The sequence below is a fragment of the Cebus imitator genome, unplaced genomic scaffold (assembly GCF_001604975.1).
Source record: "Cebus imitator isolate Cc_AM_T3 unplaced genomic scaffold, Cebus_imitator-1.0 Scaffold332, whole genome shotgun sequence".
Taxonomy (NCBI): domain Eukaryota; kingdom Metazoa; phylum Chordata; class Mammalia; order Primates; family Cebidae; genus Cebus; species Cebus imitator.
The window spans coordinates 1007070-1024988 of NW_016107647.1; the positions used below are offsets into that span (position 1 = coordinate 1007070).

At 46.0% G+C, this 17919-nt stretch overlaps 1 protein-coding gene across 2 annotated transcripts in view; it reads right to left on the bottom strand.

The window, feature by feature from the left end:
• Positions 1–251: 251 nt before the first annotated feature.
• XPC (XPC complex subunit, DNA damage recognition and repair factor) overlaps positions 252–17919 on the bottom strand; it is a 40048-nt gene continuing 22380 nt past the window's right edge. Inside the window, exons 8-16 of one of the 2 annotated variants that reach the window (XM_017505035.2) lie at positions 12622–12711; positions 10890–11765; positions 9293–9453; positions 5629–5710; positions 3903–4037; positions 3651–3820; positions 3001–3094; positions 2376–2465; positions 252–1287 (exon numbers count right to left, since the gene is read on the bottom strand). In XM_017505035.2, the coding sequence (XP_017360524.1) occupies positions 1069–1287; positions 2376–2465; positions 3001–3094; positions 3651–3820; positions 3903–4037; positions 5629–5710; positions 9293–9453; positions 10890–11765; positions 12622–12711 (1917 nt within the window). In that variant the 3' untranslated portion in view covers positions 252–1068. The remainder of the gene's footprint in view (positions 1288–2375; positions 2466–3000; positions 3095–3650; positions 3821–3902; positions 4038–5628; positions 5711–9292; positions 9454–10889; positions 11766–12621; positions 12712–17919) is intronic. The other variant, XM_017505037.2, reaches the window with a different exon arrangement.

A 17919-nucleotide genomic window follows, 5' to 3' on the forward strand; every position in this document is an offset into this window, starting at 1 on the left:
CTCTGTCACCTGGATGTTCTTCCTGATGTAAATCTGAAAGAAGCTGGGCACAGGCGGTGGTGTGTGGGTGCCTGCAGTCCTGAGGAGCTGGGACTGTTTCCCGAACAATGCCTTTCCACTGCACACGGCGGCTGTGAGGGCAACTGAGGTAAAGCCCTCAGTAGGACCACTCATGCCCAGGAGTCCAGCCTGGGCAACACAGTAAGACGCCATCTTTTAAAAGAAAATCTGAAAGCAAATATAGAGCCAAGTCTTTAGATAAATGCTTTATTTTTTTCTCAAAGTGTTATAAAAGTTATTTCTCCTGAGTATCTATAGTACAGAGAGCTTTATACATTTATCTAGTAATGAACAGAATCTAGTTTAACACTGATCTATGTTACTAATATTTCCTTAATTTTCAATTGGTGTTTTTCCTTTCCTTTCCCGATTTTAGTTTTTTTTTAGGCTTCTGCCACCACAAAATGTTACTTGGAAAACTAGATCCCAGCAATTCCATAATCTGAGATGACCCGTACTTCTCCTCTGCTCTCCCCGCTACTGCAAAGAGGCAGCAAGGGCAGCTTTAGTAAGCCTGACTCAGGGGAAGGTAAGAGGCCTGCAGAGAAAGGGTCCTCTGTCTGCAAATGAGGCAAGTGAACTTGTCAGACAGATGAAGACTAACCAGGAGAAAGAATCAGCACATTCATGGATGCACCACCATTCAGAAATCTCTCAGTGGCTTCCCTACAAAACCTGATGTTTCCAAGGAGAAGAACAAGTCTAGGAGGCAGAAGGGTGTCTCCCGGCAAAGTGTTCTGTAGCTCAAAGAGTGAGTGGACTTTGGTAGCAAAAAGCTTTGAAGGCTTCAGCCTGGGTGAATCTGACAAGGGCTGGGGCCAGGCTGGACCTGTAGCGCCTCCTCAGCTTGGCCTCCTCTCCCTTGGCCCCGCCTCAGTGCATGCTGCCTCAGTTTCCCGTCTTAGCAGAGATGCCCCCATTACCAGGGTCTGGGCATGCCCAGGGCAAATGTGGGGCCAGTAGCGGGGCAGCAACTAGTAGTGGATGCCCCTGTAGGGGGTGCTCAGCTCACAGCTTCTCAAATGGGAACAGGTGGGAAGCTGCTGCCTTCCTTTCCCTTTTGGTCTTCTTGGGCCCACCCTTCAGCTTCTGCTTTTCTTCATCTTCTCGGTTTTGAGGCCAGGAAGCAGCCAATATCCTGGCTGCTTCTACTTGAGAGCTGGTACCCTCCTCTTCATCAGAAGAGAGTCCACCTCCTGCATCTGAATGGGAAGCTGCTGCCTCACTCTAGACAGGGGGCAGTGGTGGAAGGACACAGGCCAGGGTCAGTAATCAGACATCAGGAAGCCCCGTGAAGAGGCAGCCTGCCCTAAGCTGTGTGACTCTGGGAGGATGAGGAGGGAAGAGAGCCCAGACCCTTCTTACTGAGGCTTCCTCAGCCTGGGGTGAATCCAGGCAGACACCTGAGTACCTGCTATGAGCTGAGTGCTAGGGAACACAAGGATGGCCGGCAGGAAGTTGCCCTCAAGGAGCATACCGCTGAATCTGGGGATGCCTGTGATCCGTGCCTTGCATTTGCTACCTCATTTCTGGACAAAAGTACATGATGACTTGAATAGGCCAGATGCACAGTTCAGCCCTCAGAGCCCTAAGATCTGAGGTGACATTCCCTGCCAGCTGGGATGACTGGGGGGGGTTTGGATAGAGTGGGCGGCAAGGAGCTGGTCAGAACATAAAGCCAGATGCAGGGCTTTTTCTCCACCAAAGGGATTGGAATGAGGAACGTGATGAAAAAATGTTTAAAGGCAAACAGGCAGCACAGAGGGTTGGACAGAGGGAACCAAACATGCCAGTGCAGTTTCTGCTGTGTCTGACAACGCTGACTGCACCACTAACTTCGTCTAGGCTCCGTCTGCCCCAGGGAGGGGCCCCCTTGAAGGCTGCATGTCAAATTCACACCTGCGTCCAAGCCTGGCCTGGCACATGGCAGGTGCTGAGAGAGGTACTGAGCAGGCCACTGCAGGCCTGTAGGATGGTCACAGGCACCGGGAATACTGGGAGGCAGAAGGGTACACCAAACACAGGACGCTTGGCCCTCTCTATGTGTTTAGTGTCAAATCAGACCCATGTGGACGGTAGATATGGGGACACTGGGGCAGGGCTTGGGGCACGGTGAGCCAGCTGAGACCTCACTCCAGGGACACCTCTCCCAAAAAGGTAAAAACATGGGGCCTTAGAGACAAAGGACTGAGGCTTCCTAACACAAAGCTATCCCTGACTTGGTGTTGGGGAAGAATCTGGGCCAGGGCTTTCTGAGCTGTACATACAGGAAACTGACCCTGGGCTTGTCTTCTCTGCAAAGAACCCGCACTGACCTTGGGCCCATAGCGACGCTTCAGCCTCTCCCTGATGAGAAGACCTTTGGTCAGCAGTTTCCAGTTCCCTAGAGCCCGTTTCTCCCTTTTCTGCAGGCAAAAATGAAGTAGGAGAAAAGTGTTAAGCACCGACATTTTCAGGAAAAATAGTAAGATGGAAACTGGAACATAAAGACAGATATATACATGATTTTAAGTGAAGATATAGCCTCTCCTTCATACGAAGTCTCACTTCCAAAAAAAACTGATTGGATTTACAAAGTGATATACTATACTTGAAAGCCACAAGAATAGAGGCCTTTTTAATCATTACTGTCTCCGAAATCTTTAGCGGGTGAGGTCTGCCAGAACCTGGACACAGGCGGTTCAACATAGCGGCAGGTGTGGGCAGCAGCGGCAGCAGACCCCAGAGCCCGGACCTGGGCCCCTGAGGGACAGCGACAGTGACTCTGCGGGGTAGGCAGGAGCCTGCTGTATCCAGGGCTTGTTCCCTCGGGTGCCTGCCATGTCAGAGAGGGTTGGGAAGAGCCTGGGAACACGTGGACACGACCTGGGGAGGAAAGAGGCCACCTGCGGAGTGCTGCTTCCCACTTCTGCTGTTCCTCAGTCCTGCCTACGGACTCACCTCCTTCTCCTTCTTTTCAATGATCGCCTGTTCATTTTCCCAGGCGGTCAGGAGCACGTCTTTGAATTCCTCGCAGACGATGTATCCGTCAGTCCTGTGGGGATATGGTGCAATGTCAACCCTCCAGCCAGCGGCCTGCTCTGCCCCTCCTCCCAGTTTGCAGAAGACAGTGGGCTGCATCTGAGCACCAGAGGTCCTGAAGGATGTCCTGGGTCAGCCAGTGTCCCATACCCCCCATGCAGAAGGCAAACCTGTGGAAACTGGCACTGCCTCTTCCTCCCCAGATCCTGCCTAAAAAAGCTGGGGTGAAAGCCCTTGTCCAGCCTCGCCACCACAGAGTAGAGCTCACACTAACCAGGCAGCTGCCCAGAAAGGATGATGACTGTTTTTTGCTCACTAGCCTGTGAGCCCCTGAACCTGGCAAGAATATTTTAATCCAGCATTAGAATGCCAGTTTCATTGGCTCTATTGCCTCTGGAGGGAAGCCGGAATTGGTAAAGCAATGACTTTGGAAATCCAGTGTAACATCCTGAAAATCAGAGCCACCAGGCCTCAACTCCCAGCAGCCCCATGCCAGTTTTCCATTCCCAACTCCAGGGCCAGCCCTCCCTGTCCCTCTGTTTAGCCTCCACCAAAGGCCCCTCACGCACACAGGATGGGAGTAGCCGCCATGGAAATCAAAGCCAGTGATGGCCTGGACACAGTCGATGTCCAGCTTGCGGGCCACGCGGTGTAGATTAGGCAGGTTCAGCTGGACACAGCCAACAGGCATCATGCTGGGCAGGAAGAGGTACACATTCCCAAACTCGTTCCGGGGCACCTGTGGCGGGTGAGCATGTCAGGATGTGGCCAGCAAGGGAACAAAGCGGCCTGGTCCTGATCCCTTCTGATGATGCCCTCACCTTCCCATCCACGGCCACGGGGGGCTGATACTCCTCTGTCTGCCAGTAGCCAAACAGGCCCAGATCATTTTCATCCCGCAGCTGGGGCTCAGCAAGTCGGGCTTTCCGGGCACGGTTGGAATAGCCTTTCACCATCTGCACCATAGGACACAGCCACAGTTTACAACAAAGGCATCCAGTTCTTCAGCACTGGGCCAGGCACCATGCTCAGTGCTGCATGCCTCGTACCCGGTGTACCCCTCATAACACGCCTAGGTTGCTTTTTCTCCCCTTTTCTTATATAAGCACTAGCTATGGTGCATTCTCTGTCCAAGGCACTATTCTCAGTGCCCTCCCTCTGCCTTTTTATTTTTTTTTTGAGACAAAGTCTCACTCTGTTGCCCAGGCTGGAGTGCACTGGTGTGATCTCGGCTCACTGCAATCTCCACCTCCCGGGTTCAAGCAATTCTCATGCCTGTTTTCCAAGTACCTGGGACTATAGGTACCTGCCACCATGCCCGGCTAATTTTTAAATTTTGGATAGAGACAGGGTTTCACCCTGTTGGCCAGGCTGGTCTCAAACTCCTGAGCTCAAATGATCCACCTGCCTTGGCAGGTACAGAAAGCCAAATACACACAGGATTAGAGAGACTTGGGAACAAAATGGATTTAAAATATCTCATTAACACTAAAATATTTCCTACTGCTGAAATAATACTTTAGATATATTTGGATGTATTTAAATCTTAAAATTCCATCTGTTTTTGTTTTTTAATTTACTACTAAAAAATTTAAATGTGTGGCTCACATTACATTTCGACTGCATAGGGCTGTGCTGGTTCTTTGACAGCAGCAGAAAGACAAGTGAGCCAGGGCAGAGAAAATCCTCAGCAGCCCTGCAGGCCTGGCCAGGGAGCATCACACACTCCAGCTTACTGCTGGCAGGGACTGCGACCAGCAACTGCAGCCCTTCCCACTAAGCAGGGGCCCCTCCACTCCCCAACCAGAGTCTTGCAACCCCCCAAGGACTCCTGGGATCTGATGAGAAATAAATGGTCTCTGTGATCACCCACTGTACTCTGCTGGTCGTACTGAGCTGTGTGTCCTGTGAATAGTCTCTGTGGGACCTTGATCAGTTCATGTTCCTTAAGAGCAACTGACCTAATAGTGCCACAGCACAGTGTGAAAGAAGCGCTGGCTTTAAGGCAGGGCCTGGGATTCTCAACTGGGCTCTGCTCTGCCATTTTACTGTGTGGACTTGGACAAGTCACTTGTCCTGAGCTCCAGATGCCCATTTCTCATCTGTAAAATGGGCATCATAATGCCAATTCCTATGGCTTTTGAGAGGCAACAGAGATCACACACATGCAAAATGCTTGGTGAACTGAAAAACAGAAAGGCAATTTGACTGGAGAACATGCTGCTATAAAGCAGGGCTCTGACCTCCCAGAACCACCCAGTAACTCAGTTCTAACCTGTACAGCCTTTGAACTCACAATAGGAGTCTGAGGCCTACTTTTTGGCCTAGATTTCCTTTGTGTTTTGGCAGGTCCATTTCTTACAAATGGCTTATTAATAAGACAATTTAAACACTTGTCTCCTCGAATCCTGCTCAAGCCGGGAAAGTGAGACATTTCTGATCCGGATCCTGGGCAGGATCCTCATCACCATTCCTCTGACCCCGACTCTCCCACTCAGCTACAGTCCTGCATCCCCACTCTCCACAGGGACCCTCAGCTCCAGTTACCTTGTAGGGTACTTCTCCAAGCCTCACCACTCTTGCTTTCTTCAGCCACGTGTCCCTGGAGTGTAGAGTGTGCACACAATCCCTATAGAACCAACACGGAAAGACAAAGGCAAACTCAGTCCATAGCCCCACCACGGGAATGCAGACAGTGGAGAGCACGGCCCTGCAGGCTCCCTCCTCAGGCTCTGCCACCCTGGAGCAAGCCAGGCTCCTAGGGGACCCAGAGGAGCTGTGCTAGGCAAACAGCCTTGAATGTGGACTGCCTGTCTTTTGGGGAACGTGTCCACTTACAAATTCTAATCTGCATGGAGTTACTCTGTAGCCTTCGTGCCTTGCCTCCACCACTCCTCCCCTTCGTAGGTTTTCCTCTCCTCTGCTGTCCAGAGCCTGGTGAGAGCTCCCTCTGCAGCCTATCAGGATAGGGTAAAGACTGCTGTGTGCTGGGCAGTTACATTTACTCTGCTGTTAACACCATGCAGGGGAGGGAAGTGTCTAGAGGAGGGGGCAGTGAACCCAAAGGAAGGCTGTGTAGAAACCAACTATAATAAGCTACTAAGCTATCACACAATCAAGAAACACGCACATGGAACAGTCAAATGATTCCTGGCGGGCAAAGATCCTCAGGCTTCACTTTTCCTCCAGAGCTAAGAGCGCACCAAAGCCATGCAAGTCTACCTTCCAATGAGGCTCAACCCTTCCCTTGTCAAGCCACCTGTAATAAGGCACACCCATCTCGTTAGTTTGCACCCCTTCACTCTGTCCAGAAAGAGCAGCTCCAGTGAGCAAGGGCACCCCATTTCTTCCTAGTGCAAGGTTCAGGCCCTTACCCATAGGGCAGCCTGAGGCTGAATTTCAGCACAGCACAATGGATAGAGGTTGAATCTTGCCTGTGCGACTTCCTGGCTGGGAAATGTGGGCAAGTCACTTTATCTTCCTGAGTTTCAGTATAGACGGTCCCCAACACCAACGATTTGATTCAAGATTTTTCAGCTTTCTGATGCTGCAAAAGCAGTGTGCACTCCGACAAACTATACTTCAAGTACCCATACAACCATTCTCTTTTTCATTTTCAGTACAGTATTCAATAAATTACATGAGATACTGAAGACTTCATTATAGGCTTTGTGTTAGACGACTGTGCCCAACTGTAGGCTAATGTGTTCTCAGCACATTTAAGGGAGGCTCAGCTAAGCTATGACGCATGCTTCATACAACATAAGTGAACCTTGAGGACTTTATGCTAAGTGAAATAAGCCAGTCACAAAATGACCATAAATACCATATGATTCCACCTACAGCAGGTCCAATTAGGTTCGGCAGGTTAGGTATATTAAATGCATTCTCAACTTAGGATATTTTCAGCTTCCGATGGGTTTATGGGGCTCCAACCTCATTCTAAGTCAAGGAGCATCTGTGTCCTCACCTATCAACTAGGGACAATGAACTCTGTCTTTCCTACTGCACACGGTTGCTAGGAGGACCAGATGTTTCCTGAGTGCCAGAGCAGCACGTCTGCCGGCAGCATCAACCTGTCAGAGTGTGAAAGCTCCACTCTTGCTCCCACTGGCGAGGGAACATCTTTGCCCAGAGGAGTGATTATGTCATGGTCTTGGTCTTCAGACAGGAGCGGGTAGAAAAGGTGTCTAGGGTTTGACAGGTAGGCAGTATCTGAACATCTTCCTAAGGAAAACAGCAGGGAAATGGACATAGTTCTCTCAGCATAAATATGAACTTCTAACCACTTCATACCCGTTACAATGGCTACTACCAAAACACAGAAAGTAGCAAGTGTCAGTGAGGGTGTGGGGAAAGTGGAGACCTTGTGGACTGTTGGTGAAAATGTAAAATGGTGTAGCTGCTGTGGAAATGGTAAGATGGTTCCTAAAACAAATTATGGGAATTACCATCTGGCCTAGTAATTTTACTGGGTACATGCAAAAANAAAAAAAAAAAAAAAAAAAAAAAAAAAAAAAAAAAAAAAAAAAACCCACACACAATTGAAAGCAGAATCTTGAAGAGTTATCTGCACACCCATGTTCACAGCAGCACAATTCACAATAGCCAAAAGGTGGAGACAAGCCAAGTGCCCATCGATAGATGAAGGCATAAGCAAAATATGGTATGCCCGCACAGTGGAATATTAGCCTAAAAGGAAGGAAATTCTGACCCATGCTACATATAATATGGATGAACCCTGAGGACATTACGCTAAGTGAAATAAGCCAGTCACAATATGACTATAAATACTATGATTCCACCTACATGGGTCCCTATAGTAGGCACACTCAGAGATAGAAAGGAGAATGGTAGGTACAGGGCTGGGGAAGGGAAATGGGGAGTTTTTGATAGGGATGGAGTTTCAGTTCGGGAAGAGAAAAAGAAATCTGGAGATGGATGGTGGTGATGGTTGGATGACAGTGTGAATGTGCTTAATGCTATAGGGCATACACTTAAAGAATAGTATAAAATGTTAAGACAACTTCAAAAAAAATGGTTAAGATGGTAAATTTTATGTAATATATATTTTACCACGATAAAAAATAAATCAATAAACATGCACCTCTAATGCTTCCTTCTATCACTGACATGGTGCCTCTGGAAGACACCAGCATGCTCTTTCCAAAAGGCTTTCTTTCTCCCAACTACCATACATACCCACAAGAGGACGCCTGTATCAGGGCAGCCCAGGCCCCCTGCTGCCTTTGACTGCTGGGTGCTAACAACCCACAACAGTAAAACCCTGTCCCTGCCCAGGGCATCATGCCCCCTGACATCAAACAGAAAGCTCCAAGACAGGGCAAAACCCTGAACAGAGGGTATGTCTCCCATGGGGGGCTGACAAACAGGAAGTCATTCCCAGAGAGAGGACTCAAATCATCCACTCTCATGTGGGTTTCCCTTATGTTTCCTTTTTCTCTTTCTTTTCTGTACCTTCCTGTTTTCTCATTTATTAAGAACATCTCCTATTTCTTGGTCTTATACATCCCATGTCTTTTAAAATTGTTTCTTTTATTTGCTTTTTATTTCTATTTCTCAAAATTCCTGTTTCTATTTTTTTCTTACCTCAAAATTGTATTAACATTTTTCACTTTTAATTATATATATTTTTATTTTTTACTCTTATTCCACTTTTTTTCTTTTTTAGCTATTTCTTTTTACTGTGGTATAAAATACAGTAACATAAAATACACCATTTTAACCATTTTTAAGCGTGCAGTTCAGTGGTATTAGGTCCATTTACAATGTTGTCCCACCACTATCACCAACCATTTCCAGAACTTTTTCATCCCAAACAGGGCTCTGTACCCACAAAAAATCCACTCACTTTTAACTTTCATAATCAAATCCTTTATTCCTTCCTTTTGTATGCTTTTGACTTTTATTTGTGGGATATGTTTTTTATTGCCCTATTTTGAATTTTGTTTTTCTACTTTGTATTTTCTTTCCCTTACAACTGTTTTTCCCCTGCCATTCTTTTAATCCCTAGTTTAATTTTCAAATTTTCATCTCTCCTACTCACCACACACACACAGCACACACACACTGGCTCATCCTGAAAACACTGTCCAGTCACATGAGCTCCCATGAGCACCCTTGCCCAGGAAGAAGGCTGCTAATCCCACACCATCAGGAAGCCCGAGGCCAACCAGGCCGCCTCACGCACCTGGAGTAGACTGCTTCTCCACGACAATACCCAAGGATGGCAGCTGTCTCAGGATAGATAGCCTCATATTTCAGGAGATGCCGCTTCAGGGCATACAGCGGGTGGTTCTTATATAAGCCAATGGCAGTGGGCAAAGGCTGGTCCATGTGTTTTGCCTGAAACTGCAAAAGCCAGACAGACAATATTGAGCATGTTATTTAGAAGAGGAAATCAAGTTTGAGGGAGATGATCCTTAGACTAACTTGTTCGGACAACAGACGGTGGAGCCGAGGTTTCATGAACACTAATGATTCTGTAACATCGCATCTATAGCTCCGGCCATTAAGTTGGTTATAGATCAAAAGCTATACAAGAATTAAATAAATCTGTGGCTTGTGGAAACTTGAAAAAGTTGTCTAACCTATTTGAATGCTTAGATGCCTTACCCAGCCCTAGCAGATCAGTGCCTGCTCTGTTAAAGGTCTGCAAGGAAGAAAAACACAGTGCTCTTCAGTAAGAAGGTCTTATCTCAAAGGGACAATCCTCTTCCAGAGCGCAAGCTTACCTGCCTGCTCTCACAGGAAATTGAGAGGAGCGGTTCTCACTCCGCAAATTTTTTCTTGGTCCACTCTGACAGTGTTCTCTCTGCCCTACTCTAAGACTGCTGATTTCTCAGTAGGCAGTTCCACTGCTCTAAGTCACCCTGTTCGCCATGCTTGCCCTTGGCATCTCTTCAAAAACCCCAACCGACTAGTAAGGACTGGCAATGTGGAGTTGCTGAGTGTAGGAAAGGACGCTGCACATTCAGCTTCCATTGAGCTTTAGGTAGGTTAGTTGCAACACCATCTGCCTAATTCCCACTTAACCCCTCATTACTAAGTAAACTGGAAAGCTCCTGGAGCAAGCTCTCAATATGGGATGCATTGCACTCCTATAGGAAATGATGAATACATCTGCACTTTACCTATCCTGAGTGACTGGAAATAACCCTGCAACAAATCTGGACATGTTCCTGTGTAGAAGGCAAGCTCCACCCAACACCATCATAACTGTAGAGACAGGCGGCTCAGGCCCTCTTCCTGGTGTCAGTGCTGGTTCTAAGACTGAGTAACATAGCTGTGTTATGTTCTAGAAGTCTTTGCCTCCCAGTCTGCCTTCTCAACAGACTGAAGATATTGTCTCATCCTAAGATCTCTCTTTCCCAGGGTTCTACATATAAGGGATGTTTGCACATGCATCTCTATATGCACGCATGATGGGGAAGCGGGGGAGAATATATCCATGCATTATTCCTTCTTTCACTCAGTCTGAGTTATATTGCTTGCATAAATTATTTTAAAGCTCTAAATGTATAACCGGGCAACAACTAAAAGTATACAGGCTCCAAAGCCACACAGACCTGGGCACAAACACCAAGGTAGTTCATCTCTCAACTCCACAACCTTTTACATTAAAATCAAGGCAACAACTTCTCCAGCTTTATCGTGCTGTCACAATTAAATGAGACAACACACTAAAAATACTCAACATAGTTCTGAGCATATATAAAGTGCTCAAAAACGGGAATAATTTCAATAACCTGACTTGGTCTTAAGGCCCCTATCAGCCAAGGCCTTACCTCCATGTCTTCTTTCTTCTCCCTGTCCAAAAATGGGCTCTGGTATGGTCTCAAGGTCTCAGCCCACCACTCAGCATCAACCCGGCACTTGCGGGTCACTGTCATCCAGGCTGGGTCATACCTCTGTGTGACATCTCGGACCCAGCCGTCACTGTCAATGCCCACCACATAGGTCATGGGCTTGGTGGCATACCTGTAACAGGTCAGAGGCTGGCCCACCACGCCGTGCACACAGTCCACACATATCCACTTTTCCTCCTGCTCACAGAACACCTCTAGCCACTGGTCTACACCAGGTAGGCTCCTTTTTTCTACCTTCTCACCATTGCTAGACATTTTGCCTCTTTTACTACTTGAAGAACTTGAGGATGCCGCTGGCAAGCTTAGGTCCTTATGATGGTTCCCACGTTGGGTCTTGGAGGCACTCTTGGACCCAGTCTTTGTTCTCTGAGGAGCGGGGACCTTCCTCTGCTTTGGAGGCCCAGGCTCGGAATCCTCATTAGAGGGATCAGAGGCTTCTCCACTGGAGAGCTCAAAATCAGAGCCACTGCCAGCCTCATCACTCCCACTCTCCTCTTTGTAAGACACCCTAGAGGCCACCCGCCGCTCCCGGCCATGTGGACGTCGCTGGGTTGCTTTCTCCTGCTTGTCTCCCAGGCCCTCGTCTTCCTCGCTGGAGGAGAGCTTGCTCTGTTTCTTTCTGTCTGCCTTGTTCTTCCCTTTGGCACTTGGCTTGCAGGTGCCCTTAGCAAAGGTTTCCTCTTGTTTGGTTCCTTTGCTGGTCTTTGGCTTGGTGTGGCTCTCTAGAACTTGGCTGGAAGATTCCGAAGAGCCTCCAGGATCCGCCGTCAATCTTTTCTTGGAAGGTTTCTTTCCCTTAAAGAAAGTAAGAAATTTTGCTTTTTTTCTCGCTCTCTTTTCTAACGATACAAAAGAAATCATATAGTCTCATAGGGTTAAGTTGCTAGCTAGAGAACCAATACATCAAGATGTCGCCAGCTCAGACAGTGATCAACTGGCTATCCTTCAGGGTTGCATGCATATACGGGCTAAAATCTGTAGCATCTTAGATAAGGGCATGGTATAATTCTTTTCACCCTAACTGTAAAGAGAAAAGAACACAGATTTGGAAACAGCCAAACCTGAGTTTGAATTGTAGTTCTAGCTCTTGCTGGTTATGTAAATTAGGTAAATTACCTAACCTCCAAGTTTCAACTTCCTCAGTAGTATTACTACTCACCTTGCACATATGCATTTTGCAAACAAATACTTATGGACTTAATATAGCTGTAGTTTTAAGAATACAGATGTTATGAAAATCAGCTTCTAGACCATCAGGCCTCAGACAATGCCAATATCCCAATGAGTACAGCATGCAGCTTCTCAAAGCTAACCCAGAACACCTCAAAACTCACAGTGCTTCGCTTATCAGCACTCCACAGTGTGAGTGAGGACAGGCACCGTTCCACCCAATTTACACAAAAGACACAAAAGCAGCAGTGGGCCGAGACCTCTCACAGGCCACTCCGCACACATGAAGCTATGATGCTCAGGTTACTAAATACCCGCTCACGTGCCCAAGTCTTCCCTAACACAGGGTGTATGTGCAAAGCTCAAAAGAATGCACACTCCATGAATACCAGCTCTTAAACAGAATAATGATCAGTTTTTTTAAGTGTGATAATTTCTCCTGTCAACTGCCCCTCTTCTCTAGCAGCCCTGAGCACCTCACCTTTGCTGCTGCTGACTTCAGAGGAATTGGCTGTAGAGACAATACCAGCCGGGTCAGGAGCTGCAGAGCCCGGAGAATCAGTAAGAATATCTATGACGAAAAGGAAGAACATAGTTATCCTGAGAAAGTAACTGAAGATGTAATGAGTTCAATATTGTTTGCTATGGTGCTTATTCAAGACAGGGAAAAGCTGGAAACAGCCAGGCTGTCTAACAGTAGACGACAAAAACTCCCAACACGGTTAACGATGACCCACAGGTTTATCTCCATAGACGAACAGGAACATGATCATCATATATTAAAGGAAAAAAGAAGTTTTCCTTTAAAAAGTATGATGTGATTACATTTTTATAAGAAAAAATAGGTAAGTAGCAATTTAGACATACACATATATTTGAAAAAGGATCCATATACTGGGTTATGGGTGTTAACAGGATTGTTTTCTCTGCTTACCTATCTTCTGATAGTTCTGTAATGATATGTGTTGCGTTTGCGACTAAAATAATAAAATGCAATACCACTTTGGGAAGAAAAAGTAGAAAATATCATTATCACCAGATCACCTACGTCTGTTCCCTGTTTTCCATTTTTCCCCAAATTGAATCTTTAACTGAGGCTGCAGCTCTGAATGCTGTTAACCTGGAAGTCTGGGAGCCCCTTGGGGGACTTGACCTCCAACAGCAACAGTGATAATGTACTTGGGCAAGGTCTTCCCACACGGATCTCCAGGTCCTAGTGTCTCTCTTCAATTACTGTCACAGCCTTGGGAGAAAGTCAGGTGTGGGGAGCCATGTTAAGGTGGGATGAATGATTGCTTTTGTTTTGTTTCTTTTCTTTCTTTTGTTTTTTAAAAACAGAATCTTGCCCTGTCGCCCAAGCTGGAGTGCAATGGCGTGATCTTGGATCACTGCAACCTCCACCTCCTGGGTCCAAGCGATTCTCCTGCCTCAGCCTCCTAAGTAGTTGGGACTACAGGCACACGCCAACACGCCCAGCTAATTTTTTGTAACTTTAGTAGAGACGGGGTTTCACCATGCTGGCCAGAACTCGTGACCTCATGATCCACCCGCCTCAGCCTCCCAAAGTGCTGGGATTACAGGTGTGAGCCACCACACCCAGCCACTTTTGCCTTGTTTCTTCTGCGGCCAGAAATTTCCAAAGTGTCAAGGTCATGAAAGACAGGGAATGACCAAAACACTGTCACACACTGGAGGAGACTAAGGAGACATGATGACTAAATGCAAACCAGTATCATGGAATAGAGAAAGGGTATCAGTGGGGAAACTTGGAAAATCCAAATCATGTCTGTAGCTTAGCTGACAGCATTGTACCGGCATTCATTTCTCAGTTTCTTATTGTACAGCATGGCACAGAATCACAGGTCTAGAAGTCTGGATAACTAAGTGTTTACCACTAGCTGAGTAACTTCCCTAAATCTGGATTCCTGCATCTAGAATAATCCCTGCCTCACCTTCCTCACAGGATTCTAAAGAGGATAAGATAATGTAGGGAAGACAACTCTGGAAATAGTCTAGTGCTACCCAAGCATACACAGTCACCACCTTTAACAAGACATCTATCAATGTACATTAATGAGGAAAAAAATCAGGTTACAGAATTGTAAGAGCCCTACTAATTAGATAATGTAGAGAAAATGGACAAAACTCCAGAAAGACACACATGACCAAACCTGACTAAAGAAGAAATGGAAAATCTGAACAGATCTGTAACAACAGACGGATTCAGAAATCAAAAACCTCCGAACAAAGAAATGTCTAGGACCAGATGACCTCACTGGTGAAGTCTAGCAAACAGTTCAAGGGAAATTTACCCCAATCTTTCTCAAACTCTTCCAAACATTAGAATAGGAAACATTTTTTCACTCGTTCTATGAGGCAAGCATTACCCTGACACCAAGGCCAGATAAAGATATCACAAGAAAATAAACCAATTTATGAATACAGATGCAAAAATCCTCAATAAAATACTAACATACAAATTGAACAACATATTAAAAGGGTTATACAACATTGACCAAGTGGGACTTATCCTACGAATGCAAGGGTGGTTCAACATAAGAAAATCAATCAATTAAATACACTTCAATAGAATGAAGGAAAGAAAATCCAGAGGATCATTTCAATTGACACAGAAAAACACATCTGAGACAACCCAACAGGCTTTCATGATAAAAAATACATTCAGAACACTAAGAATAGAAGGAAACTCAGTCAACATGATGAAGAGCATTTATGAAAACCCAGAGCTAGTGTGATACATAATGGTGAAAGATTAAAAGCTTTCCCCACTAATTATCAGGAAGAAAACAAGGATGCCTGCTGTCACCACCATTATTCAGTATTGTACTTGAAGTCCTAGCCAGAGCAATTAGGCAAGAAAAAGACACAACAGGCATGCAAACTGAACAGGAAGAAGTAAAATGATCTACTCAGAGATGGCATCATCGTATACATAGAAAATTTCAGAGAATGCACAAGAAAGCTAGTAGAGCTAATAATTCAGCAAAGCTACAGGGTACAAGAGCAACACAAAAAAATCAGTTATGTTTCTATACATTTGCAATGAACAATCTAAAAGAGACATTCAGAAAACAATGCTATTTCCAATAACATCAAGAAGAATAAAGTACCTAGGAAAAAATTTAACCAATGTGAAAGATGTGTACACTGAAAACTACAAAATATACCTGAAAGAAATTAAAGACAAAAATAAAAGGAGAGGCATCCATGCTTATGGACTGGACAAGCTAATAGTATCCAGATGGCAATGCTACCCAAATTAATCTACAGACTCAGGGCAGTCCTAACAAAATTCCAACACTTTTTTCACAGAAATGGAAAAACAGATCATCAAATTCATATGGAATTCCAAGACGCCCTAGATAGCCAAGCATACTGTAAATCAACAAAGTGACACTGAGGCTTCCTGATTTCAAAACTTACTACAAAGCTATAGAAATCAAAACAGCATGACTATAACAAAACACCAGAAACTAACCAAGTGTTGGCAAAGATTTGGAATCCTTGTTCATTGTTGGTGGGAATGTAAAATGGTAGAGTAACTATATGTGGGTTACCCCCAATCTAGGCACCGAGGAAGGACAGCTAAGCAGATCCCCGGCACAATTAGGGCCTGAAGAATATCTTAGTTTATAGTGTTACTACTCAGTTATTTCCTTTACATAATCCTTTATATATAAACATGTATTAGTTTATAGTCAGAACAATTAGTGCCTGAAGAATATTTTACTACTCAGTTATTTCCACATATATAATTATATCTTAGTTCACAGTCAGAGGAATGCCTAGAGCAGACATGGTACAGAGCATGAATTAAGGAATAAGCAGCTATAGATACAAAATCTTATCTTGCTTATAGTCAGAGGAATGTCTACAGCAGACTTGGTGCAGATCATGATTTAAGGGAAAAACAGCTATACCAGGACAAGAATTTGCGTTCCAGGCGGCAGTGTTCAGTATCATAAAGACACCCGCTGTATGGCAGGCTTGGAGCAAGAGTCACTCCTCCAGAAAAGGAGGTATAGTATCTTGCATCCAGTTCTTGTGGAAAGCTGGCCTCAGGTGGGCAAGCCCACGAGCGTCCGAAGGCTTAAAGCCCCTCTGGTACAATCGCGCGTTGGTGGCTTGTATAACCTGTCAAATCTCTAGCTACTGTGCTGACTCAAAGTGTCCTCCTATAGAAATCATTGGGGCCGGGCGCGGTGGCTTACGCCTGTAATCCCAGTACTTTGGGAGGCCGAGGCGGGTGGATCATGAGGTCAAGAGATCGAGACCATCCTGGTCAACATGGTGAAACCCCATCTCTACTAAAAATACAAAAAATCAGCTGGGCATGGTGGCACATGCCTGTAATCCCAGCTACTCAGGAGGCTGAGGCAGGAGAATTGCCTGAACCCAGGAGGCGGAGATTGCACCGAGCCGAGATTGCGCCATTGCACTCCAGCCTGGGTAACAAGAGTGAAACTCCGTCTCAAAAAAAAAAAAAAAAAAAAAGAAATCATTGGAAGCTGCCAGCAGGTGGCGGTAAAACCTGTCAGCTCCGTCACTGCTGTACGACTCAAAGCATCCTCCTATAGAAATCATTGGAAGCTGCCAGCAGGTGGCGGTAAAACCTGTCAGCTCCGTCACTGCTGTACTGACTCAAAGCATCCTCGTACAGAAATTCTTAGAAGTTGCCTGCCTCTAGGTAAGAAATGTTGCACACTGTAACCTCTTCACTGTGCACAGCCCACCTCCTTGCCTCAGTAACATAATGGGCATGGACCCCTTGCTGCACATGGCCCATGTCCTTGCCTCGGTGACCTAATGGGGGTAGACTCTTTGCTTATCGCACACATGATTCTCTTGACCCTATCACTGTTCTTAAGATGACCTCACTCACTACATTGCCCCCTAACTTATACCCAATAAATACAGATGCTCCTGGATGTTCGGGGCCTTGCCTGTCTCCGCTTGCAAGTGGCGTGGCCCCCCGAGCCCAGCTATGTTTTTTGGTACTTCTGTGTCTTTTCTCTTTATTTCTCAGATCCTGCACCTCAGCCCAGCAACAGGGGACACCCCACAGCCCTGTAAGGCTTGACCCTACACTGTAGAAAAGAGTTTGGTGGTTCCTTAAAAAATTAAACATATAATATATTACATGACCTAACAATTTCAATCCTAGGTATATACCCAAAAGAACTGAAAACAGGGTATGTAAATAAATATATATACATATATTAACAACACTCTTAACAGCCACAAGATGGAAACTAATATCCACCAATAGATAAACGCATAGAGAAAATCTATATACATGTAATGGAATATTATTCAGCCATAAATAATGAAATACTGATACATGGCTAAAATGCAGATGAATCTTGAAAACATTACGCTAAGCAAAACACAGCAAAGGCCACAAAGGGAGGGACGATCCAAGATGGCCGTTTAGGAACAGCTCAGGATTGCAGCTCCCAGTGAAAGCGCAGAGGGTGAGTGGACGCCGCGTTTTTATTGCCCACAGACTAGGAAATTCCCGGGTGGAGGAGTTCCACGGTTGCCAGTGCGGCTGTTTCGGCCAGCGCGGCTGTGCCGGCCGGCGCAGCTGCTTTGCCCCACGCGGCTGCTTTGTCGGCGCCCTGGAGCCGCGGTTCTCCATACAAAATACACCGGTCCGGGTGCCCTTTTGGCTGGCGATTGGAGCCACGGGAAGTCGCCCATTCGCCGGTTCAAAAAGGGGACTAAGCAGAGAACCAGGACAGTAGATTCCAGGGCA